The sequence below is a fragment of the Venturia canescens genome, chromosome 3 (assembly GCF_019457755.1).
Source record: "Venturia canescens isolate UGA chromosome 3, ASM1945775v1, whole genome shotgun sequence".
In the NCBI taxonomy this organism is placed as follows: domain Eukaryota; kingdom Metazoa; phylum Arthropoda; class Insecta; order Hymenoptera; family Ichneumonidae; genus Venturia; species Venturia canescens.
In genome coordinates this window covers 15,687,326-15,712,887 of record NC_057423.1, presented here as the reverse complement: position 1 = coordinate 15,712,887, position 25,562 = coordinate 15,687,326, and the positions used below count along the sequence as shown (strand labels likewise).

The 25,562-nt window shown below is 34.7% G+C and overlaps 1 protein-coding gene across 1 annotated transcript in view; it reads right to left on the bottom strand.

Annotated features, from left to right (window-relative positions):
• Positions 1 to 11,451, bottom strand: part of Picot (putative inorganic phosphate cotransporter protein picot) — a 55,497-nt gene extending 44,046 nt beyond the window's left edge. Inside the window, exon 1 of the mRNA XM_043413846.1 lies at positions 11,078 to 11,451. Within this exon, the coding sequence (XP_043269781.1) occupies positions 11,078 to 11,183 (106 nt within the window). The 5' untranslated portion in view covers positions 11,184 to 11,451. The remainder of the gene's footprint in view (positions 1 to 11,077) is intronic.
• Between the last annotated feature and the right edge of the window lie 14,111 nt (positions 11,452 to 25,562).

Below are 25,562 nucleotides of genomic sequence, written 5' to 3'. Positions count from 1 at the left end.
TATCGAATAAAACAAAACAAACACGACGTTCTGAATAGATATAAAAACAGCTGTTGCAGCGGTTCATCGCAGTCTTCGATATCGAGGGTTCAAATTTAATCTTTAGCTTTATCAGTTTGAATTATAATTCATGATTTGAGAATATACGATATTTTGTTTTTTTTTTAATCAGGAAAGCCTTGGCTACTGGATAATCCTCAGTCGCTTCCTCAAAAATCGTTATTATTTAAAATGGAATTTAAGTTTCATTCATATATCCAAGTAATTCTATTTTCCCACCATAAAAATGTACTTATTCGCGTTTACTTCCGTTGTCCACACCAATTGAAGCATGTCACGAAAAGCATTGAAAAAACGTTGTCAAGGATTGCAACTGATGGAGCGATGGTAATAGTTGAAGAGCGAATATTGATCACGGAACTGCGTATAATTAGAGAAGAACGTTCAAAAGAATACAAAAAACCACCTGAGAATAGCAATTTCCGCATTAACTGATGACAAAAAATCTAAGCTAATACGAGATGCAGAAATTCATTAATTACTAGTGATTACTTATCAAAATGGAAACAAGTCATTAACACAGAATTCTGCGACTGTTTGTTGGTGGTAGCTAACCGTTCGGTTTTCGAATATGTTTCGTCATTCACTGGATTCTCATAACTAGTACAAAATATTTTTGTCAGTTTCTAACATTTTATGATTTAGATTGAATATTAAATATCGCATTTTTAGACTATTCCTACGAAAATTATTATTACTAACAGCCGTATCCAAAGATTTACGTTGTTTTTTCAACGCGAAGAAATCGAGACCCTTTCGATGAATTACCCCCACTTTGGGCTGAGACTTGAAATTAATTGTCAATCGATAAATTACCGAAACGAAAAAAAAATGCTGATCAATTCTCCCATTTCGTTAGTACGTAATAATTGTGTTCGTCAGCATATTCTAAAATTGGTATTGGTTATGACCACTAAAAAATTAAAAATTTTTAAATATGCAAGTTAAGTCCAGTCAATGAAAAATCGCCCAATTTCTTGTACAAATATGCTGCACGTCTTGGCTTGGAAATTTTCATTCGAATGCTAAGAATGCGTCTCTCCATAGTAAATCTAGTAAAAACCAATGGTAATTCTAGTATAAACGATTGATAAATTGATTTATTCGATTCTATCGGTCAATGTCAACTTATTGTTTTGTCATTTTTAAAAATTTTTTTATTATCGTTAATTGAATAACAGTCTAATGACATTTGGTATCGAATAAGCATATTCAAAATTTATGTATTCCGACATGGTGTGACCGATTATAAATGAAAACGTTCACACCCCGCAGGACATTGACAAAAACAGACTAAAATTTTTTTTTATCCCGATTGGGTGTGAGGGAAAATTCATTTTCCCTAATCTTAAATCGGAGAAAAATTCATCGATCTTCGTAACTAAGAAATTGATGATTGGCGAGGTTTCGATAAATAAAATCCTCAATAGTATGTGCCATGTCATTGAATTTCAGTGCATAACGAGTCGCACGTCAACGAGGTGATGTTCATGGTCTCACGTGCGTTTATACTTCTTCCTAACACAAGTTTCCGTTTGTCATACGATTTCACAGTTTGATACATTGGCCAATTAGCTATTTGAGCTCTAGGACATGGGGGTATTGTGATTGAGGAGCTCGACAATTTGTTTGGAATGAGAGAGTAGCGTACAAAATCGTGGTGCAAGGCAGTTATACCATCCCGAGATGTCCCGCAACAACGTAGATCGTGTGAGACGTTTGGCATTGATCGATTAGAACGAGCCGAGAGACTGCATCCGGTCTGGCCTAGATCATGCTCCATTTTTCCAACTCCTATATCTCCACAAAGTATATCGTGGACCAAGAAAGCAATATGATTCGAAGCAAGAGGGAGAGAGAGAGAGAGAGAGAGAGAAAAAATTCGAACTTGAAACAATTTGATAAAAATTTTGATTTAAATAAAACTAAGAAATCCAATGAAGCTATTAAACTCCATAAATATAGTTGCTCTACTCAGTATATGCTCGGCGATTCGAAAGATAAATCGATGTTATCGTGATAGGCATTTAAAATCAAACGGAGTATTTGTAATTGGTCGGAATATTACCTCAGCCTCATCGTATTCGCAAAACGTTTTTGTAGAGAAAAAATGAGATAAATGTTAATCGATTAATGCATTATAATAAAAATCATAGTCGTAGAGGCGAACAAGATGACCTTCGGCAACGTCGACGCGTTCATAAACTCCTGAGCAATAAAGAGCAGCAGTGAAATCGATCATCGACAAATCTATTATTACGATACCGTATGGTTACATATTTATACACAATGCGTTTCGTGTATGAGCAAAACGGGACTGGATATACTTCAGCATCATTTTCATCGGATAACTTATTACCTTTTAACCTTTTTTAATTGAACCTCGACAACAATGTGACACGAAAAATTTAGTTTTTCCGTCACAATTCGTTGTCTACGTTTCATTTTATTTAAAAATTCGTAAGCTTCCACCAGAGGAAAAAGGCCCAACGTAATTGAAGCTGTAAATATTATCTTCCGATTTTATTACACATAAAGCCTGTGCGTTGATAATCAAACCTTGAATATGAAAGAGCTATGCAGAACCTTGAAAATTCAGTAGTAGCCTCACGAACGCATTCCTAAATTGATAGATTCAGCTTCGGCGTCCAAGTTTGCGGGTCAACGAACACGAAGCTTCCAGAGAAGTCAAGGTTTAAAGACTACCTTGAATCCTCAAAGAGACCTCTTCTAGACTCGTCGTTCTTTTCTCAACGTGTTTATTTTGCTAAAAGATAATGTTTCTCGAGACTCGCGCATTTGCAGCACTTATCACAATAATCGAGCATCGTCGGCGCACGTGTGAGGGTCGAGGTGAACGCGCCGTACAGCCAATATGGAATCACAAATTCAAGCGTGTGTGCGAGCTTCGTTACGTTCGAAGGATCGAACGGGGCGTTTCGATGGAACTTTGAGCGCTTTATTGTCATTGGATTTTCTTGGTAACGGTGTACGAAAGTTTTTTTGAATACTCCATCAGAGCTTGCTGTCATTTGTTAACAAAATTCTATGATAAACTGACCGATAAATCGGTCAATCAGCCTCGGTTTCCGAAAACGATCGTCAAAAAAATGATCTATTATATGCCACTGTTCGATCGGCAATGGCAAAACCGTTGAAGACATCTTAAGACGTTGGGAATAATGGATATGAAAAAATACAGTCTCAAGTGTGATATAAATAATTCACATTCATTTAATCCGTGACAAATGAAACCTGTTCCCAAGCGACCATGACGTTCAACACTCAAGTTGTGAACATGTGTCCAATGCTCTACATATTCTTGTCGTACAGGTCGAAAAATATATACAAGACACCTCGATCACATAAGTTACTTCACTCGCCTACACCGAGATCTTGCAGACAAAAAGACGTAAATGGGGAAATAAGCCTGGACTTCTAGATCCTTTAAACGATTCTTAATTCCTTCAAGTTTTCTCGTTGTATATCGCGACGTTTTTTCTCAAAATGTTTAAATATGAATATTGATAGGGCAATCCTCAGAAGCGGATATTTATACGAATATGCGATACTATTGTATGTTGTATTGATGTAGGAATTTTCCCAGTCAGATTAAATTCTTTTATTGATCGTTCGGAGCGTTCTCATTGATTGGCTATACGCGTACCACATTCTGCAACAATCGAGTTAATGAAAACTTCAAATACCATGACGCAATTTTTCTCATAATCTTGTCTCAATCAAATCGTAGCCGCGAGTCCCCTTTCAATGGGGTTTCTCAGATCGAAATTTCATTCGTCGATCAATAATACTGACACGAATTTCTTGACATTTTTTAATACTCCAAATCGATGTCTAACGATGAAAATCGCTTTGTGCGTAGGTCTAATTGATTGCAAAATTTCATATTTCGTTTCTCCGCGAGTGAAACGAAGCATCATTAGTCAGGGCTCATTTTTCGAAATTAAGGTAGATGGGTAAATATTCGCTATCCAAGATTACGCGATGATATTTTTGGTAGGCAAAAATGAACACGTACTGGATAGATTTGCAAAATTTCGACGCTAGTTACCGCGTAGTTTAGCAGCAAATTAATTATTGAATATCGACTTTTCTTTGATACTTATCACTCTGGCATATGAAAGCCGTACACACATCAAAAGTTATTGAATTTTTTCGTTTGTTATATCCAAGATTTTGCAAAAAAAAAATCGATTGTTGTATTTCGTGGATATTCAAGAATACATGAGTATTTTAGTTTTTAAACCTTACCATTGAAAATTAGCTGAAATATGAAAAAATATCTGATGAAAAATCATTCGGATTGCACGACAAATGAATCAGTAACGTTTGACAACGCTGCATTCAATATACGTTCGCATGTGACGTCAGTTCGACCTTTTGGCTATATTTTGTCGTTCGTTAGCTTCGCCACGTTTTTTTGTAAATTTTTACAAAACGACGATTTTTATCCCGGTAAACTTTTTGATCGTTCATTTTTTCATTTTCCTCCACTGCAATACTACTTTGGACAGTAAACTCACTTCATAACCTAGAAAATTTGTAAACAAAACTGACAGCGTGACATCAACAGCTGCGGCAGCTGCTGCACCACGCTAGTCAAAATGAACTCTTCAAACGTTTTTTTAATAATAAAATTGTATAAAAATGTTGGTTCTTTACCAATTATATTTCTAAAATAATAAAATTATTGTTTTCAAGCAAGTTTCGTCTTTTGAAATTTTCAAAAAATATAGTTGCTTTATCCCATTCGTCGTGCTTGGCTATGAAAACTCATAACATTTTCGTTATTACCCAAAAGACTATTTTTCTCGTATCTCATGTATTGCTTGGGAGACATTCATCAGTTGTCATGGTTGTATTATGTTGTTTTGTGATTATTTTTCAATTATTAAAAATTTTTTTCACCATGCTTCTCAGCGAGAAAGAGAGAAAGAGCTGTTTGTGCTGTACTCCGGTTTCGAAAAAAATTGGAGAACTTTTATTTCACCTAGTTCAACAGTTTTTAATGAAAAAAAAAATAATTTGCAGAAGTGGAAAGATCAGAATGATAAATTGGAAAAACGTATTAACCAATTTTAAGTAACTCAATCAGAGTTGGAACTCTTCTCTATGAAACATCGGTAGGGAAAGCTAATAAACGAATATTCACAATATCATTGGTTTGACTGCGTCGGTTACCAAAAGTAAAAAAGCAACTATATGTACGAAATGATGCACCAGGTGCAAAAGTCTCATAACAAAAGTTTTTTAAAAAGTAAGTTTAAACTGAATCTCCCCCCTTTAGAATGTATGTATTTACTAGAATTAAAACAGTGCTGACAAAATAATACCGACACTTGCTCATGGCAATTTTCGGACTTTTTCGATAACATTTCGCCACTTCAATGCCCAGTTAAGCAGAATACAAGTATAAAAGTGTAACGTGTTTTCGCCAGTTTTCTCCCACCATAATCCAAAAAAAGAAACTCGTTATTTCGTAGAAAGAAATCGCAAAGTGTTTCGTATACCAATTGTGCGTTGAATGCTTGACGACCTTCGCACGTACAAAAGTTTCCGTACGATGATACGAAAAAGTGCGATGTTTCGTTCTACCTTTCTACCTTTATAGATCCATGTCAGTAAATGGACAAAAATTAGCTGAGCGGGTGATAAGTTGCTTTGGGAAGATCGATATTGCAGGTCGCCGCGATAAAAACATGATCGTATACGAATTTTGCCTTACTTTTTAACAATTCGTAAGGTGTTTCATTTTCGTACGGGAGTTTGATTGATCATATAGCAAAAAGTGGATCGTATCAGAACCCAAAGTTTTTCGTAAACTCGTCCGTTATTCGAGGTTCAACTTTACGAATGACCATTTTTTTTGCGCAAGATATTATAACCGAATTGAATTGGTCGAACGTCGATTCAGTTTATGTTTCAAGCCAATGATCTCCCAAATTTTTTCCTTTCGGTTTGGGGTGTAAATATCTTCGTGATTTAGTACCATCGATCGTCGTTAAATATTCGTTGAAACTTGGCGCAAAAAGTGTCACATTGACAGGTTCGAATGTAAATGCTGAGCTGATGACATTCATCATTTTGCCGACGTGGGATTTATTCTCATTTTTATGCAGATAAATGGTGTCGAACTTGCACGTGTTCAGGAATTATTGTAGTGGTTCGTCGGAACTAACAAAAAATTTGCTTATTGTGAAGCAGATTTGTCTACTTCGTATGATCGAAAGCTCATGATTTCGTGACCGGTTTTGGCAAGAATAATTTTCCATAATTATACGATTGTCAGTAAAAAACGTTGCTCTTGGATTGCACGATGTTCGTACTTCAAATGAAAAAATTCCTATAACTTAGGAATCAAACGCAACTGTTCGGATATTTTGGGTTGAGAATCTTCATTTGTATGTACAATAAAATTCTTGAGGAGCTCTAAACGAGGCTCTAAACGGATCGAACAAGTGTCCAACGTTCGTAAAAATAGAAACATGACCTCAGATCAAGCGACTTCGCTTCAGATCTTCGACAATATTCAATTTCATCGGGGTTATTTTGAGACCCCGATGAACTTATGATTAAGGATCAGTCAAAAGTGAAAAGAAATCGATAGTTGATCATGAATCGTTGTGCTTTCTCGATGCCAGTTTTAATTGTAACCTTTCTATTCGATCACGCGAGACGCGGATCGGCTGATCGCTATTTCCTTCACGTTCCGTGAGCCCTGTCGAGAATATACCCACGTAAACACATCCGTGAATATAGATATATATTCGTTGACCTTAAATGTATAGCTTAACTACGCATTAAACAAGTTTTTTGCCTCTCCACAAGACTCTCAACTCATCAAATGGCAACAAATGTTTAAAATTTTATTTAAAAATTAAATTTTATCGAATACTGTCAGGTGAAACAACACTTGCAAATATTTTCTCCAGGTATGCCAGACGAGAATATTACGCGGGCGGAGCCTGTGTCGATCGTTACGGATAATGAGTAGTGGAAAAGAAACGCGGAACCCCTTCGGATTGAACACGGCAAAAAAGCCACTCATCAAGGTTCCATAAATCAATGGTGAAAAAAATTGTTCCATCTGAGATATCGGTAAAAATGTGAAAACAACGCTCGTGCGGATTCTTGTCATTCTGCGAGTTCATTTTCTACGAATGATTGAATGTGCGATCGTTCCTCTGAACGGATAATTAATCGATTCGTTATACCATCAGTGAAATGAGATTTATATACCCACGTTTTTTTCCTATATTGGGAATGATTTATTACTTCTTTCGTGTTTCTCTGCCTCTAAAGAAAATAAATCTTCTTAACATTTTCGGAAAATTCGTGGAAAAAAAACTTCGAATTTGCTAAGAGTTTGTCGGATAAATCCGAACTGTCTTTCATGACGCACGAATTGCTTCTTTGAAAAACGGATAATATAATGAATTTCATGCGGATGATCATCTCAAAGCGAGATGTTTAACCAACTTTCTCTCATTTCGGGCAATAAAATGTTGTGTAATTCTCAAATTCAACGTGTCTTCGATCCTTTAGAATCGTGTAAACTGTAGCGGGATGTTCTCTCGGCTACGTTTCGTGTAAAAAATGCAAGTTCTTTTGATTATGCAAGTGAATTGACTCGAGATTTCAAACGTAAATATAAGCGAAACTGAACGTGTGCTCGGAGTCAATGATGCAGAGAAATCACGAGGTACGTCTATATATCGAACTGGCTTCCGGGTCGGAAAATATGTGTCTCGCCACCCACGCCAGGTGTAAAATGAGAGATATAATCAACCGTGTTTACTGCTATGTCTACAACGAGATGGGGATCTATCGATTTATCTATATGAATTTATTTGATCCCCTGAATGATACGAAAGTGCATTTCGTTTGAACTATAGAAAAATACTGATTCGTCATCGAACACTGATCCATATTGATGCCAATTTCACAAGGGCATAAAATTGAATTTTGCAAAGATGATTTCGCTTCTTTGTCGTTAGTTCTCAGCAACATTTCTCACTCTAAAAGTTTCTTTCCTCGTGTGTATGAAAAACAATGAGAATTGTTGGTGCCCATCTCTGACGTCATAAATTTCAAAATTTCACTACGATGTATGACGAAGCTAGAGAAAGTTACGAAAAATTCTAAGAATCAATTCGTGTATATCGTTTGAATTTTCGGTCTAGAAGCGAAAATTAGCAGTGAAACATGAGCGCGGTTGAAGCGAAACTGAAAATGCAATTTTCGTGTGTATCCATCATTGCGTCATGGAACGGCTCGTAAAGATGGACTTGGACACAAAACTGTACATTTTTGCAAACATTCGACAGAGCCCAGAGTGTGGCGAAACGAAAATTCACCAACGGCTGCTGGCCCACTTTCCATCCGCGAGTTTAAAAAAAACGAAGGTGAATGTACCGAGATGCATGGAGTACTTAATAGTATCGGATATCCTGCTGCAACGAAAATAATTTTTACGTCAACCGAGTCATATTTAAACCCTGTCTCGATCATTTGTCGCTGATCCCCGCACTTTAATGAGTCGGGAGGTTGTGCAATCAGGCATATTAGAAAATACCATCATAAGCTGTGTCAAACGACTTATGAGACTTGTGACAATTAAGCACCGCAATCATTGCCACACAATTAAAACCCCTCTTCATTTCAAAGAAAGTAGGTAAATCTGAGCTTGACGAAAATATGATGTGTCGTAATCAACTTATTCTCTATTCCTCTCATAATATTTCCTCGTGACACGTAAGAAAGCCAGAAAGAGATGAAAAAAGTGAGAAATTATCGCGAGACCAAGCAACATGCCATTAAATTGTAAAAAAACTGGAAATGCATCAGATTATTTATTCGTATTTATAAATGTTGAATTCCCCATTCGTGCAAGCTGATTTTCGAAATGTCTTTGCCATCCGCTTATTATCAGGAAATAAGTTAAAAAAATGGTACGGGAAAAGGAACCAACGATTCGAATACGGGCAAAAATATTATCAAGCTTTTGAGCTACTGTACTGAACCGTTCTTCGTGGCAATCAAGAGACATTTTTTTGCCCTGATATTAATTGAAACATTGTTCGACATGATAATTTATCAAGTACTAGGAATTTATCTAAATTTAGCGAATTTGTGTACTCAGTTTTGCAAACGCCACACTTGAGTCAAATTTGGTACTCGAAAGCGAATAGCAGCTCGATGAAAAATGTTATTTACTATAATATATGGATAAAGAATATTAAGCAAACGAATTCCTCAGTTATGTTTTCGTTCGGTAAATAAAAAGTGGTCGTATTTACGTAACGTAAAATCGGCGCTAACTCGCGTGTCCATAAACTTGAAGTAAAGCTGAGTACTATCGGTTGTAACTTTGCAATACACTCTGGACGATCAGCTGGCTTGTTTCCAGAGATCGAAAGAAACAAACGCGCAGAGAGCGAGCGTTTTGTATCGATCATTCGAGCAACCTCCTGAAATTCCAACCATTTCCGAGTCGCTTTATCCTCAGTTATGTCGTAGTGTTATGCTGGTGTAGTCTCCAGTCGTGAACAAGCAAACACATACGAGAAACGACAACAGGTGGCTCGCTCGTCTTTTACAAATATTTCTAGCAAAGGAAGGCTCTGCATACTTTCATTATTATTCTCCTCGTCGGTTGAATAATACTCGGTCATTCCCTATTTCGTGGAAGATTCTACATTCCTAGATATGGTCAATGGTCGAAGCATCACAGAATGCAATTGAAGAAAAAATGATTTTCTAATGAAAATATGATTCAAAACGCTTTGATCTGGTTTTTTTTTTATATTCGAATTACAAACTCGGTTTGCACAAAAAGACGAACGCTTCCACAACAGTTTTTGATTAATTTATTATTCCCTAAAATCGAAAGAAATTTCAACTCCCACTTGGGCAATTTGTAAAAATTTTTCATCTATGTCAATATATTTTCATTCAACGCATTAAAACTGATCGATTCGGTTTTCAATATTTAATGCAAAGTACAATTTAATATAGGAAAAATGGTAACAGTGGGAAATTTGATGGAATTTGTCGTCTTAAACTATTTATGGATCGAACCGATGACTTTCACTAGAAATCACGGGGAGGGCGTCCATCAATTGATTATGCTTCACGAAAAATTCATTACTTCGTCGAATGATCAGTATTCATTTTGATTTCATATCTAATAATATATATCAAGTTTTCTGGAAACGTAGACATACGTAACGAGAATGGGTATGGAGGCTGGGTAGGTTTTAAGGGCACTAGGGCAACGCGCTTTACCGGGCAGGTACGATGCACGTGTTACTGACAGCTTTTATTAGACGTGCCTTCAGTGTTGTTACCTTGAAAACGAATATCTCCGCTCACCTCGCACAGCAGACGTTTGGTTTTCAAATTGTGCACGAACAATGTGATTATACATGTCATTAAAAACTTATCTACGCTGACGGTATTTTCGAAGAACACTGAAGCAATGCCTCATTAACTGCCGTTGAGATTTCGAAGAATTTTTTCGAGGCACATTTGGAATATTTGTTCCTCGAACGCTGTATAAACAATAGGGAACTGGAAAGTGTACATTTTCAATTGTTTTGAGAACGATCGATATGAATTTCGTGGAAAACTAGTGGTAGAGCTCTTTTATGAAGAATACTTTTCCAACTGTGATTCATTCGGCACTCAGTCGGGTTAGTTTGACAAAGAATCGAAATTTCATTTATATTTTCTTCGTTATTAGGATTGACATTAAGAATCGATTGAGCAGTAGAATATTTTGTAATTTCGGCCAACACAAACGTAGATTCGAATGTCTTATGAATAAAATATATGTAATCTACTGAAAAATGACTGTAACGGTAGAAACAGCTGCGTTATCGACGTTTGATTGCGTGCTGCAGATCGGAGTCAACGTGCATGTCAAATGCACGTCGTCGAGAAAACCGGAATAGCGATAAAAATGACATTGAAGAAAAAACGTTTGCTGACTTACATCTCGGAGTTTTCGTCTCGGTCTCGAACATTTCCGGATGTTTTATGTCGAGCTTCCGGTCCATCGTTTTGCCGCTATCGATGCCCATTTTTTTGTCGACAGTCATTCGTTACTTTCGAATGAGGATCCTCGCGTCAGCCCGATTTCTATCCGGGCTTTTACGTTATTTACGTTTTATTTGACAGAGAACTTTTCTCTTCTACGAAATAATTGCTCGTTTTGTATCGACGGTGTCGAATGTCTTTTATATATCATAAAAATGTGAACGAACGGAAAAAAAAAATATGATGCAGGACGAAAAGAAAACTTTGTTCGAGAGGTAAACGACAAGCCACTCGTTGTGGAACGGTGGTCACTCTATCACTGGCAGGAAACCGGCGATACTCGCGACACTTTAGACATTCGACACCTCGCGCATACCGACCAATCCCTAGTCTTTTATCCCTCCTCTCCGACGAATCTGCGGAACGCATGTTTTCGTCTTCAAATTGCGATGTTTCTCTCTTTCTTCTCTCTCTCTCTATCTCTGTCTTCTACTCTACGACTCTATCTTCAATTCTTTTAATTATTTTACGACCTCCTCGAAATCTGTTCGGAATACGATCACATTGATTTGATACTTTATTGTAGGCTCATAAACATCCCCCAAAATCAAACGTTTCAGAACACCAAGAACAATTGGTTTTAGATACAATAAAAATGTACAATTATCTACCACATAAGGAATAAAAATTAAAAAAATTTTTAAACTATTATCATTTTTATGGTCTTGTTTCCATACTTTTTGATTGCCTTTGATGTATTCAGTTTTATGCTGGTTATTGTAAAGTTGAAATTCTTGTAAACTGGCAGAAATCAGGATTTTCCTATTCAATAACTAAGTATCGTTAACATCGGAAAGCTTTACTATTTTATACTCTTTAACATAGTTTTATTTCCTTCTTTGTCTATGAATGGGTGACGTTTCGTGGGATCCTCGATGTTGAAAAGTCGAAAAATTTATATACCTACGTTTATCAGAATTGCAATAGTCAAAAATGGGGAAGGAAATCTTCCACTGTGTTCTCATTTATCTTATTTCTGAATCCCTTTTTCCATGACCTACTATTTTTTCGCAAAACATTACATAAGCAAATTTCTTTTGATCGTTTCAATGAAAAGAACAATTTAACAACCTTGTTGAGAAGATTACCGTCATGGAACATGATTATTACCCGCCTCGTAATATCGCGGATTTGAGAACACACGTCATTTTTCAGTGGTTTTCAAATTTCCAATGTCAAACTGGAAAACTATTAAAACGTTATGAAAATTATGCCATGTTTCCAATAGATGCATCAAGAAAAAAGCTCTCTGTAAATCATCGCAACCATCCATTTTTTTAGTTTTTCCTAAACTAAATTTATATATTGGCCGAAGAAAACTATCGAAAATCCGACCAATACGGGTGTTGATTTTCATTGAGTTGCAGTCGGTTACGGCCATCAAAGACTCCAGAAAATTGCCTGCTCCAACTCATTGTAATCTTCAGGTTAGTAGATGACTAAGCGGTCACCCATCCGAATGTTGTTCACACCGGAGGCTGCTCAACGCGATTGTTACCTCCATTATTTGCGTGATTATTCTAACCTGAATTGCGAATAAAAATCATTTTTTTTTTGTAAGAAAACTAAAAATGAATGAAGTAACTAAATCTTCGAATTATTAGCAATATTTTTCCTCATTTTTGTAATTATATATTTTGGATGAAAATATTCCAGTGACTTCACAGCTTCGACATTTTTTCTCGAATTAACGCCTTGTTTCGCTGAACATAATTCCATTTATCTTTCCGATTATTTGCAACATTTCAATGTTGCACCTCACATTATTCGATACTTTCGCTGGTATTCTCTCACCAATATCTGCACCTTTTCGAGCTCACCTTACGCTGTGGAATGCTCGTTTTCCTGTTTTCTTCTTTCATTATCTTCGGGCACACAAACGTATTTCAATTTATAATTATGATCTGGCAAAACAGTGAAGGAAAATGATAAGCAAAAAACCGAGTTGGAGAGATTATTTTATTTTATTTTTAAGAAAGCCGTTTTTTCAATAATGTTTTCGTTTGACAGATTCGTTTAAAATACATGAATTTTTGAATTCATTCAACCAATCAACGATTTAATATTATTTACATAGCTCATTAAGCAATAAATATTCCTAAGTAAAGATGAAATAATTTATTTATCCACAGGCAAAGTTTATTTCATTTTCATAATATTATATTTCTCACCTGGAACTCAAAATGAATACGAAAAGTTGAGTCGTTTCACCGCCTCTGGAACTCAGCTTATCTGTGATTAACTTCATTCCCGATATTATCTGCTGTCACATTAACGACATAGTCTTCTGAAAATGATAAACAAGTGAGTATACGATGCAAATCCACGGAATTTAATTAACGTCGTGAACGCTCTGGAGGTATACAACTCGGTGATCGTAAGGTTTCGCTCGATAATGTTTCCTGAACAGTGAAACTTCGGTTCAAGAAAGAAAGCTTTGGCGCTAAGATCGCAGGGCATTCTTCTCTATGCGAGTGCTGCGCTTTTGAACTTGTGCTACTGTTTTAGAGCTCACGGTCCTGTGATTTGGTGAACATCGCAGATCCAATCGACGACGAGCATTCTCCGACCACGCTGTCTCGTGCCCAACTTTATTTAATCGAAATATTAGTACAAACGATCGTGAACGAAGAATCGTCTGATTCAACATCGAAAGCGGTACGAAAATAAATTGAAAAAATACAGAAATTTTTAAATACGGATAGCTCGGTTATTCTAAGAACGAAATCTCTGCCAAATCTCTTATCAAGCCACGAACGAGCTAGCGATCGGTTTTTTAGATTTCCTTCCGTGCCATACTAAAGCTAATTGAGTATCATAGCTAATGACGAATGTCACGGTTATCGCACTAGAGATCGTTTGTCGCTCGTAACGACACCGCGGTTGCGAAGCTATTCTCGTGATACTTTACTGATAAGAGCCACGGCGCATCACGAGAAGGAATAAATTGGAGGCTCGCTTTCATGCTCCAATCACTGGTTGTCCACGCGAGCCCCCCATGCGAAGGACTCCGTCACGTGCACTCTTATGGGACTCTATTTCCAGCAATAAAAACACATGATTGTTCTCCCGTACCGGCACTCACACTGATACTCGGCCATTCTTCACATATTCTAAATGATACTTACATCACTAGGCCCCGAGCCCGAGCGCCGTGTAATTAAAGCTGAATCAGCACTGAAAACGATTCAAGCAAAATGAATATACTTAAAGTTTTTTTTTCGCAGTGCGTCGACACAATTTTTCATTTGTTCGGTACACACTTCCGGGTGACGATTTTCTTTGTTAAATTCTCTTAATATTCGAATAAATCAGTTCAAGTTAGTGGAGCTGAGTTTACCGTAGTTTTGTGAAAAAACTTGGATATGATGAGATTTAATTTGAAATCCGATCGCTAACACGGATTATGAAATCATGAACTTTCCTTACATTCTAGCTTTCGCTTGCATTTTAATTTATAATTTTCTCATTAGATTTATCGACCGATTAGAAGTGTGATAAAAATGAATAAAAAAGTTCGAGTTTTTCTCATAGATAATTAAATCACGAAAAATATGAAAACAAATTCCATAAAAAAAAAATTAAACCAACTGTAAATAATTTCCACACAAAAATTGGAAAAAATTTTCACAAATCATGAAAAAACATTACATTTAAAAAAAAAATCTGTAATTATTTTTTAAAGTGTCAAAAAAATCTAATGAAACGTAAGAAATGAAAAAAAAACGAAAAATCCAAATGAAAAATTTTGAAAATCGATTGAAAAAAATGTCCATCCAAGTTACATCCAGCATGAAAACTTATGATATCAATTCGAGGCCAAGTATTTAATGGTAATTCAGAATATTCATTCCTACGGGTACCATCAGTAACTTGAAAAAGTTCTTATGAATAAAAAAAGTTACCATTTGAGATACGTGCAGCATTAAAATTTACAATTTTCGACGTCGATTTTAGATCGATACAAATTATGTTTAAATATGTGTTGAAAGTACTTGTCCGGCTCATCACTTTTCATTCATATAAAAATCAATCGTAAAAAAACGAACTTGTACGGCAGAATCCGGTTGAAAATTTATTCAAATGAGATTTATTATCAGTTTAATGTTCTTAATAAAAGTATAGGTTAGTTATATTGTGAATAATACCAGGGGATCCTGAAAGTTTAAGAAGAATCGATTTTCTCGCAAGTCTCTGCCACCATAGAGTAACAAATTACTATACCTTTTTTTGGATTTAAATGCTTCTTAGAACAATTTCATAATGTTAAAACTCGGAATTACTAATAAAACGCTTGTCCTCCGATTAATATCATAAATTTTAGTGCTGCACGTAACTCAAATGGTAACTTTTTTGATTCATAAGAATTTTCTCAAGTTTCTGATGGTACCCGTAGGAATGATTATTCTGAATTTGAATATTTTTTTAATTAATTGAAAGTATATTTATTCTACATAAAAAAATCCGATAAAAATAAAAGTTAAAAATAATTATAAAAAAAAATTCCGATACGAAAATAAACTTCAAACGAAAAAAAATTGATTGAAAAATAACAGTTTGATTGAAGGAAAAAAAAATAATTGAAACAAAAAAATTAGACTGAAAAAAAAATTGACCGAAGTATTTGGCGAGTGTTCAATAGAAATCAATACATATAATGTATTGATCATTACCACAAACTCGCCAAGTACTTCGGTCAATTTTTTTTTCAGTCAAATTTTTTTTCAATGAAATTTTTTGTTTCTATTATATTTTTTTCCTTCATCAAATTGTTATTTTTCAATCAATTTTTTTTCGTTTGAAGTTTATTTTCGTATCGGATTTTTTTTTTTATAATTATTTTTAACTTTTATTTTTATCGGATTTTTTTCTGTAGAACAAATATACTTTCAATTAATTAAAAAAATATTCATTGAAGATTAATAAGTTTAATGTATTTGATTATTGATGCTTTTCATTCATCGGTTTCATTCATTTAACAACTTTTTGTGGGGCTACTTTCGGGAATTTATTAAACAATTTTTGGTGAGGCTACTTTCGAGGGAAATAAATGTACTTATCTCACTTTATTTTTAGTTTGTTCCAAAAAACATGTAACTATTCTTAGCATTCCTCGGCCAACTTCTTTTCTCAATTTTAGCATAATCTGCAAAAATCTATGTAGAAGTACCTGTTCTCAACATACTTGTATAATGACCTTCGAAAACGGTTTGACCGTGATTTTTTATAACTTACCTTGAAGACTGTTCCATTGAGTAAAATTGTGGACAATTCGAAATTTTGTCCAAACTAACTTAGCGGATAATATTCACACTTACACAGCTGTTCCAAATTCTAAAGTTTTCAAAAAGTCTCGATGCTTAATAATCTCAAAACCGTCAATATTAACTCAAAAAACTTAACAAGAAGTCCCGATCTTTCTTAAATATATATCTCTATACTAACGAACACGAACCCGCGATCTTTATAACCTTATATATTCAAGCACAGCTATCACTGTTTTGTATATGTATGAAGCTATATGTATGGGCTGTCACATCAATGAACACAATCTCACATACAGAATTTCTAGGTACAACTAGTGTCACTAAACAGCAAAAGCTGAACGTCAGAAAATGTGTGCGAAAAATGCCATCTTTTTTCGACGATATTGAAAATTGAAATTGATATATTTCTTATATGCGTTGAGCTACAGAGTTTTAATTAGTCACGATCGAAAAAGAAAAAATACGTGAACTAATAACATCTTTGGAAACGCTGTAATTTATTAAATATCGGTGAAACAATTTTCAAAAACCGTTCGAAACCACTCTGCTTGCGGTAAAGACTCTAGTAGCGACTCGTCTTCATCTTACTATAGATTTGTAAATGTACTTGTCTCGAGTCGCTACCGCGACTCTAGATACTGTATGACACCAGACCACTATTTTCAACACTACATACCACTATTTTTAATAAAATAAATAGATATTGAACACTTTATTAGATGATAAATATTTTTTTTATTCACCCCGCACTTCATAATGTTGAAAATCCGTTTGTTTATAACACCAAAAACTGACGGCTGACTGATGGCATTGTATATATTCATAAATTTTATTCCGCTGGAACGGTATAGCGAGTGTCCTGACCAATCGCAACCCATTATTTCTGTCGTCGGGATCGCCGGGATACGAGCCTCCATAGAAATGGGTTATAGATGAAATCAAAAGACCTTTGATGGTGTTCTATACAGACACTGTAAATCCATAAATGTGTAAGTAACTTTTGCATAATCTTGAGCCTGTGCAAATTTTTTTCTCAGCAATTACGCTAGTGATCATGTTGGTTTCGAGCTCATTCGAAAGGGATTTTGATGTTGGTTTCGAGCTCATTCGAAAGGGATTTTGAAAATTAGTCTCCAAACCAATTTTCGCTTTACAAAGCGTCTCCTGAGCTTCGCAATTCTAGAAAATGACATGCCAGTTTTACCCCCACCACCGTGAACCGTTTTATTCAGAGAAAGTAAGTCTCGGCGAGAGCCTCAGGCCAGCAGACGATAGGGCTGTCAATGTACTTGTCTCGAGACTCTACCGAGTCTCTCGATCTCCGATGGTTGTGAAACAAATTACTAGGAAACAAGCTTCAAGAATGATAATGCTCTCTTCAAAATTGGTATTTTTCGTTCATTATATACTAGTTGATTATTTTTTCTACTTTCATTTCAAACGTCAGGTGCTGGCTATGTAATTCGTTTTCGATTTATCCAGAAAAAACGGCTCGATTCGTTTTCAATTTTCGTATACTTTTCTATATATAGTCACGACTGTGCTCCGAGAATCTATATTTTTTGTCTCTTTCGAAAGAATATTATATTGGAACGTCGAACAGTCACAGACATGCTGTGAAATGTCGACTTTATATCTGTCGGAATACAGATATGAAGAAATTCCATCGTTGGAATCTCTTTCATCTCCAATGGAATCTTTCCGACTTCAAAAATAAAGAGACCAACAACAAAACTTTCTTCCTGTATAGACTGAAGACCGATTGTTCGAATTTCAAGTAGTACATTGCGAATCTTTTACACGAAATAAACTGAAACACTCGGATAGATTCATCATGGAGAAAATCTCTTTTATTCATATAGAAAATCGAAAATGATATCCGCTAACCATCAATAACTGCTTGATATGTGCAGTCATTCACCGTCGTCAAAAATGTCGTAGACCACATGCAGAGCTCAAAAAGCATGTCCTATATGACACTTGCGATCTCAGACAACGATAAATATTGAGTCAGTTTTATCAACGCACGTGACAATACGAATGTAATCACGTGCTGTACCTCCAGCTTTGTGACTTCTTCGTATCACCGCACGATAATAATGTCGCACGACCGTAAGACAGCACGAGATTGCAATAGATTAGGCAACATTTGTTGAAATATCGCGAATGAAAAAATACGGAAAAGCAAAGTTGGGATAAACCGTCGCAATAAATTTAATGCGATCCGAAAGTGTAGAAAAATGGTGAAGGTGGAGTCATGAAAAATGATGGCAGCTCGTTGGGCTTTGGCTATTTTATAATTTTATGAAATTCGTGTGAATATGAGTGGAAAAAAAATTCAAAAATTATAGTCGCCGTTGGGATATAGGATAAGGGAGCGATAAAATGACCTGAAATATATACTGAGGTCTCAAATTTACGTCGCGATTCATGCAGTCCTTCTGGAAAGAATTAAACAAAATACTTTTTTTTTCAATTTCAGTCTCGTATCGTAAATTTTTTTGGTTTCTAATAATCTGACGTTTATATACACTACCGGCCAAAAATATGGGAACGCTAGTTGAAATTTCTTGACACACTGTAATTAGAATGAATCAAACAAAAAGATATAAAAATATTGCAAACGGCATTTTAAAGGGGACAAGCGATTGAAAAAATCATCATTTCGATGAAAATTGATTTTCAAAAAATCTTCACCAAAAATTCTAAGAAAATTTTAGCGAGTACAGAATGATCGAATACATATTTTTACCCTCTTGAAAATTTCACTAAATCCTCGTGGTTTTGTCGTTACGCTGTACTTTCTGAAAACGTTATTTTTTCGCAAAAAATCGGATACGGGAGGGTAGGGCACGACGGCCCCTTTAAGCCGGTAATTTTTTTCGGTAATTATGTAGTTTGATTACTTTTCCGAAAATCAACGAAAGAAATTTTTTTTTAGCATGGACGGCTTCGATTAGTTACCATTGATGATATTTCGTCGGGGGAGGCTAACATTTTCCATAAAAACCATGTGTTTGAGGTTTTGAAGTTATTGGAAAAATATGATGAAATATGGTATATTTGAATATTTTTGAGTTCACAACACGACAGAGCGCGCGCGCGCGCGCGCGCGCACACACACACACACACACACACACACACACACACACACACACACACACCAAAGGTATTCTAAACCCGCCCAGCAATACCACACAAGCATCAAAAAGGCTCTGAATACACCTACCGATTTCGCATAAACATCGCATATGTGTATCCGGAACAACTTTTGATGTGTGTGCGAAATCGTCGTATTGGTTCAGAAAACTTTCGATGTGTGGGTGTGGTTTCGCTGGGCGGGTTTAGAGCAACTTTGGTGTGTGTGTGTGTGTGTGTGTGTGTGTGTGTGTGTGTGTGTGTGTGTGTGTGTGTGTGTGTGTGTGTGTGTGTGTGTGTGTGTGTGTGTGTGTGTGTGTGTGTGCGCGCGCGCGCGTGTGTGCGTGTGTGCGTGTGTGTGTGTCCACCTGTCCTAATGTGAACTCCTAAATAGCCTGATATACGCCAAATCCCCGCATTTTTCCAACAACTTCAAAACTCGATAACTCATGGTTTTTATGGAAAATGTTAGCCTCCCCCGACGAAATATCACTTACTATAGTCCAATCAATAACTTCGAGAAGAAGAAAAAAAAATTCCATTGATTTTCGGAAAAGTAATCAAACTACATAATTACCTTTTTTTCTGTTGCTTTTGATCTCTAGGTCATCCGAATTTGATTCTATCTTAAACAAAATCATCAAGTTTTCATCAAAACTTTAAAAAATTTTTTTTTCTTTTCTGGGGCACGACGGCCCCCTCCAAAAAAACTGAAAAAAATATTTTTTTTTCTTGTTGAAAAAAATTATTTTAACCTCAAATATACTATTTCCGTACTTTTATTATACTATGGACTTCAAATTTGTTCGAAAAAAAAATTCATCTGGTATAACCTATTTCTTTTAATATTTGGCGTTGAACCGCTACCGCGTCTCTTGATTTCTCTTTCTCTTTACACTGATTTTGTTTAAACCAGCAAGTTTACTTTAAATGATTTTTTATTTGTAGTTGAAATAATGTAGTTTAGCTAAATTTAAATTTGAAATCATCGCCAAATAATGAAACTTTACCGACAATAGTTACATCAATAGTTTTGAACGCTAGTAATAATTTTAAACGCTAGCATCGAGTGGCGCTTCGAACGTTGTAAACATGCGTATCATGTGATTTCATCTGTGTTGGCGATAATAATTTGACAGGATTTGTACTTTCATCACCAAATAAAAATATTTCTTTGGTTTTACGGTCAAGACATTAAGGAGGGTGGCTACGTTCGTCAAATTGATAAGAAATTGATCAAATTTGGTGATAATGTTCTTCAACATCAAGTGCGAAGACACAATTTTTTTCAAAATTTTCTTCTGCTTAGTTATCGAGTAATTACGGATTAAAGCAGATTTCTTATGCCCGGAATGTATACCTATATAATATATGGAAACGCTATGCTTATACATTTTATTAAATTCTTATCATTTTGAAATTTTTAATGTATTTAACATGGTTTAGCATGGCAACATTGTATCGTCGATAGCCACCCTCCTTAATTATCTAGATCTAGTAATGGTGCGTAAGTACGTATGACATGGCATGAATTGGCGATGGCGAAAGCTGTTGAATCTATAGTCCTTGGAGAAATGGGATACATTATTGCTTCAAAAATTTATGAAGTTCCAAGATGGACTCTGAGACGACGAGTGAAATATTATAAATAATAATTAGTGAATTTATTATATTATAATTGAAATTATATTAGTGACATGATATATGCGGCATCTAAAGGTAATTATAATAAAAAATTATTAATGTAGAAATCAATATTTTTTTTTGAGGTTATGTATGTAATTTAGTTTTCCATTGCAAAATTGACCAGAAAAGTTGCTCCAGTTTTTAGTACTGTCCAAGAAATTGGGTTGGTAAAATATTTGAAAGACTGTGAAGCTATGTTATTTGGACTATCCAGTCCAAATTTTTATTAATTTTTCAAAATATTAGTAAAAATATTATCTAATGTTGTTGTTAAGAGCATGGATCAGTCGACTAACCTCATTTGAAATTTTCGAAATCGAAATTCTTTGACACAGTTTAACCGATTAAAAAAAGGCTCTGTCAGCCTACGCAGGACGATGGCAAAAATCGACTGACAGAGCATTTTTTTAATCGGTCAAACTGTGTCAAAGAACTTCGATTTCGAAAATTTCAAGTGAGGTTAGTCGACTGATCCATGCTCTAAACAACAACATTACATAACATTTTTACTAATATTTTGAAAAATTAATAAAAATTTGGACTGGATAGTCCAAATAACCTAGCTTCACAATCTACACAGGACGATGGCAAAAATCGACTGACAGAGCGCCTTTTTTTAATCGGTTAAACTGTGTCAAAGAATTTCGATTTCGAAAATTTCAAGTGAGGTTAGTCGACTGATCCATACTCTTAACAACAACATTAGATAACATTTTTACTAATATTTTGAAAAATTAATGAAAATTTGGACTGGATAGTCCAAATAACCTAGCTTCACAATCTACGCAGGACGATGGCAAAAATCGACTGACAGAGCCTTTTTTTAATCGGTCAAACTGTGTCAAAGAATTTCGATTTCGAAATTTGCAGCTATCTCTCTCGCACTCACGGTTGCGATATACCGACTGATCAATCCTCTTAAGTGGTTTAATTGTTTTAAATAAATAATTATAATTTTGAAAAACTGGTTTTTCTAGGGTGGTCCATTATGCCCCAAAAATCGTGAATCAATCTAAAATATCTTTAAAGTATCTTTAAATATCATAATATAACTGAAAATGAAAAAAAAAATTGTTTTTACCAAATTTTTGAGGGGGGCCTTCGTCGTGCCCCACCCTCCTCTAACGCGGCAAAAAAAAATCGCACGCAACTTTTTAAATAACGAAATTAAAACTAGTACTCTCCCTTTTACGTTTCCCATGGTGAATACCACTAGAAAAGTTTTCTACGAACCATGCGCGCAATTTTCAAAGGCCAGAAAAGGGTGAAAAACGGCCAACTTCAAAAGTATATACCCGACCGAAAAGAAATTGAAATAGGTTTGATAAGGATGCAAATTGAAGCTACATCTCTCCCCTTTAAAATGCCATTTGTTAAATTTTGATATCTTTTATGTTTGATTAAGGAGGTTAAAGCGTATCTTATGTTAAAACGATTTTCCAACCTTGCACATTAAAATTTTTTAAATAGAAAGCTTAAGACAGTATTAAACTTCTGGCGGGATATGCCGATGATTCACCGTCGTGAAATTGAGATATTTATTGTTGAAGTTAACAATTTTTTGAAAGCTTCCATACGAGCCCATGTTTAACATTGTCATTTTCAACAATGAATATCTCGATTACCAGGCGGTGAAACCTCTACAAATTTTTCACACATAATTAAGCGCTGTTCAAGAAGATTCACGTAAATTTTCAATTCATTAATTTGGAATAATAAAATCTAATGTATTTTTCGTATGAAGCGTCCCTATCCTTTTAGCCGATAGATTTTCTAACAACCTTTTTTCATTTCTTCGTCATTGCAACACTGTACATTGTAAAAGTATTTATTATGTGTAGTTGGAAAAATTAAACGTTTAAATATCATTGCCAACTTTTATTCCCAGCTATCACTAGGTTTTAACGGAAACGATACAGCAAACTGTGTCCGGCGGGGAAGCGTTTTTTTTTTTATTATTCCATTGCTTAATGATTACATCAACGACAAAGTAAAAATAATTACTATATATTAGGGTGATGCAAAAAAAATCGATATTTTTTTTTCTCGAAGCTCCAATGGAATTCGTTAGTACATAAAAAAAAGTAGATTTCCCAAAATTTTAGATTTTTAAAAAATTTTTTAGAAGGTGCTCAAGCCACTTTTCGATATTTTTCTGTTTTTTTTTTTCCATAAAAATCGCGAAGCAAAAATTTTTTTTGTTTTCTTTAACAGAAAGTGCTAATGCTCCATGGAATCTAACAAAAAATGTTCACTCTCAGAAAAAAATTCAAGACTACCTCGCATAATTTCTTTTTTCTTTTTTGTATATTTAGCTATAAATTATGAGATTAAAAAACATGTGGCTACAAATAACTATTCTTGTCGTCCTTCCGAAAGAAGGGGTGAAAGTATTTTGCAAAAACAGTTTTTCAAAATTTTTTCGAATTCTTTACTTCCAAGTCTGATATTTCACCGCAGAGGACGTTATAATTTGGGAATTTTCTAGTTTTCCCATTTATTATAAAAATTAGTAAAATATTTTGACTGAATTTTAACGAAAAAGAAATGTAGGCGTATGAATGCAAAATCGCAAAAATGTTTAGTTCTCAACTGTTTGTTTACAATCAAAAACTATTACAGTTTTTTTTTTAATTTGTTAATTTAATTAATACAGGAGTTAATACAGGAAGGCAACTTTGTACAATGGATCTATTTCGATCTTGTTAATTCAATTTTTTTTTAAATCTGCAAAAATTACGAGATCGTTTTTGGAAGTTTGATGAAAAATATTTGTGGGTTTGTATCTGTCGGTCTCCATTTTTTTTCTAACAGAATTCGGTCCTATTTTACTAATTAATCAACTTAATTAATTATTAAATCACTAAATAATTTGACTAATTTCTATAACGCACGAGAAAACTTGAAAATTCACAAATTTTATCGTTTTTTGAGGTGAAATATGAAACTTTGAAATAAATGTGGGATGAATTGTTTTGAAAGAACGAGCGAAACAGCTGAGGCAGAAAAAAAAATGAAGGGAGAATAAACAAACCAAAAAAAGAAGGAAGACGAAAAATAATTCGATGTTCAATAATTACAATTAATTTATCAATTCAATAAAGTTTATTTGTGATTGTTCGTTTCCAAAATTTGTTCGCGTTTAATCTTTTGTCTAATGACCAATACTCAGACCCTAAATAAAGAATTTGAATTTAGCTAAACACAGCTTTATTTGGCACGTTGTCATTTTTGTACGATGCCCTAGAAAGTTTTCGTACATAAAAATATTTACCTCGATGAACAATATAGGAAAATCGATATCAATCGCTTGAGGAAACGCAAAACTCTATGTTATAACATGTAAATTTGAAAAATTATGTTTTTGCGAAGTATATATTCACCTTTTCTTTTGGAAGGACGACAAAACTGCCATCTGTAGCCAAGCGTTTTTTAATCTCCTAATTTATAGCCAAATATACAGAAAAAAAAATAAATTATACGAGGTAGCCTTAAATTTTTTTGTGAATAACAAAATTTCATTAGATTTATGAGTCCATGAAGAACCAACATTTTCTGATATGACAGCAAAAAAAAGTTTTACTTCGCAATTTTTGTGAAAAAAAAAAAACAGGAAAATATCGCAAAGTGGCTTGAGTACTATCTAAAAAATTTTCTAAAAATCTGAAATTTTGGGAAAATGACTTTTGTTTATGTACTAACAATTTCTGTTGGAGCTCCAAGAAAAAGAAATATCGATTTTTTTTGCATCATACTATACATATATATATGTATGGGCAGATCCATTACTTTTCGACGAAAGTGTGCGCGCTTAGGTCCGCGATTTTGATAATGATTTTTTCTGAGAAAGTACATCAGAAAAGGCACGATCTTCAAAATTTGAGCCCGATTCGAACAAACCCGGCCGCTGGAGATTTCTTTGAAATTTCAAATAGGTTAGTTTTTTAATCATTTTCAAAAATTGGCATTTCAACGACTACATCACTCAGAGATTCCGTTCAAGCGGCATTTTTTTTGGTGAACGTCCTACTTTCGAGAAAAAAATATATATTAGTGATAAATTCAAATCCAGCTCAGCTAGAAGCCATCAACTAAACCACTGAATCAACAAAATTTTACCTGTTTTTAAAATTCTCCCAATCCTACCAGTTGCCGAAGGGAGGGAAACGTTCAAGTTGGGAATCGAGCTTGGAACCGGGTTATGAATTTTCGAACATCCAAAGATAATCGATTTTTCAAAAATCGCTATGTTTAGATAGCTGTCATTTTTTTCTCCGAACTTCGATCTGG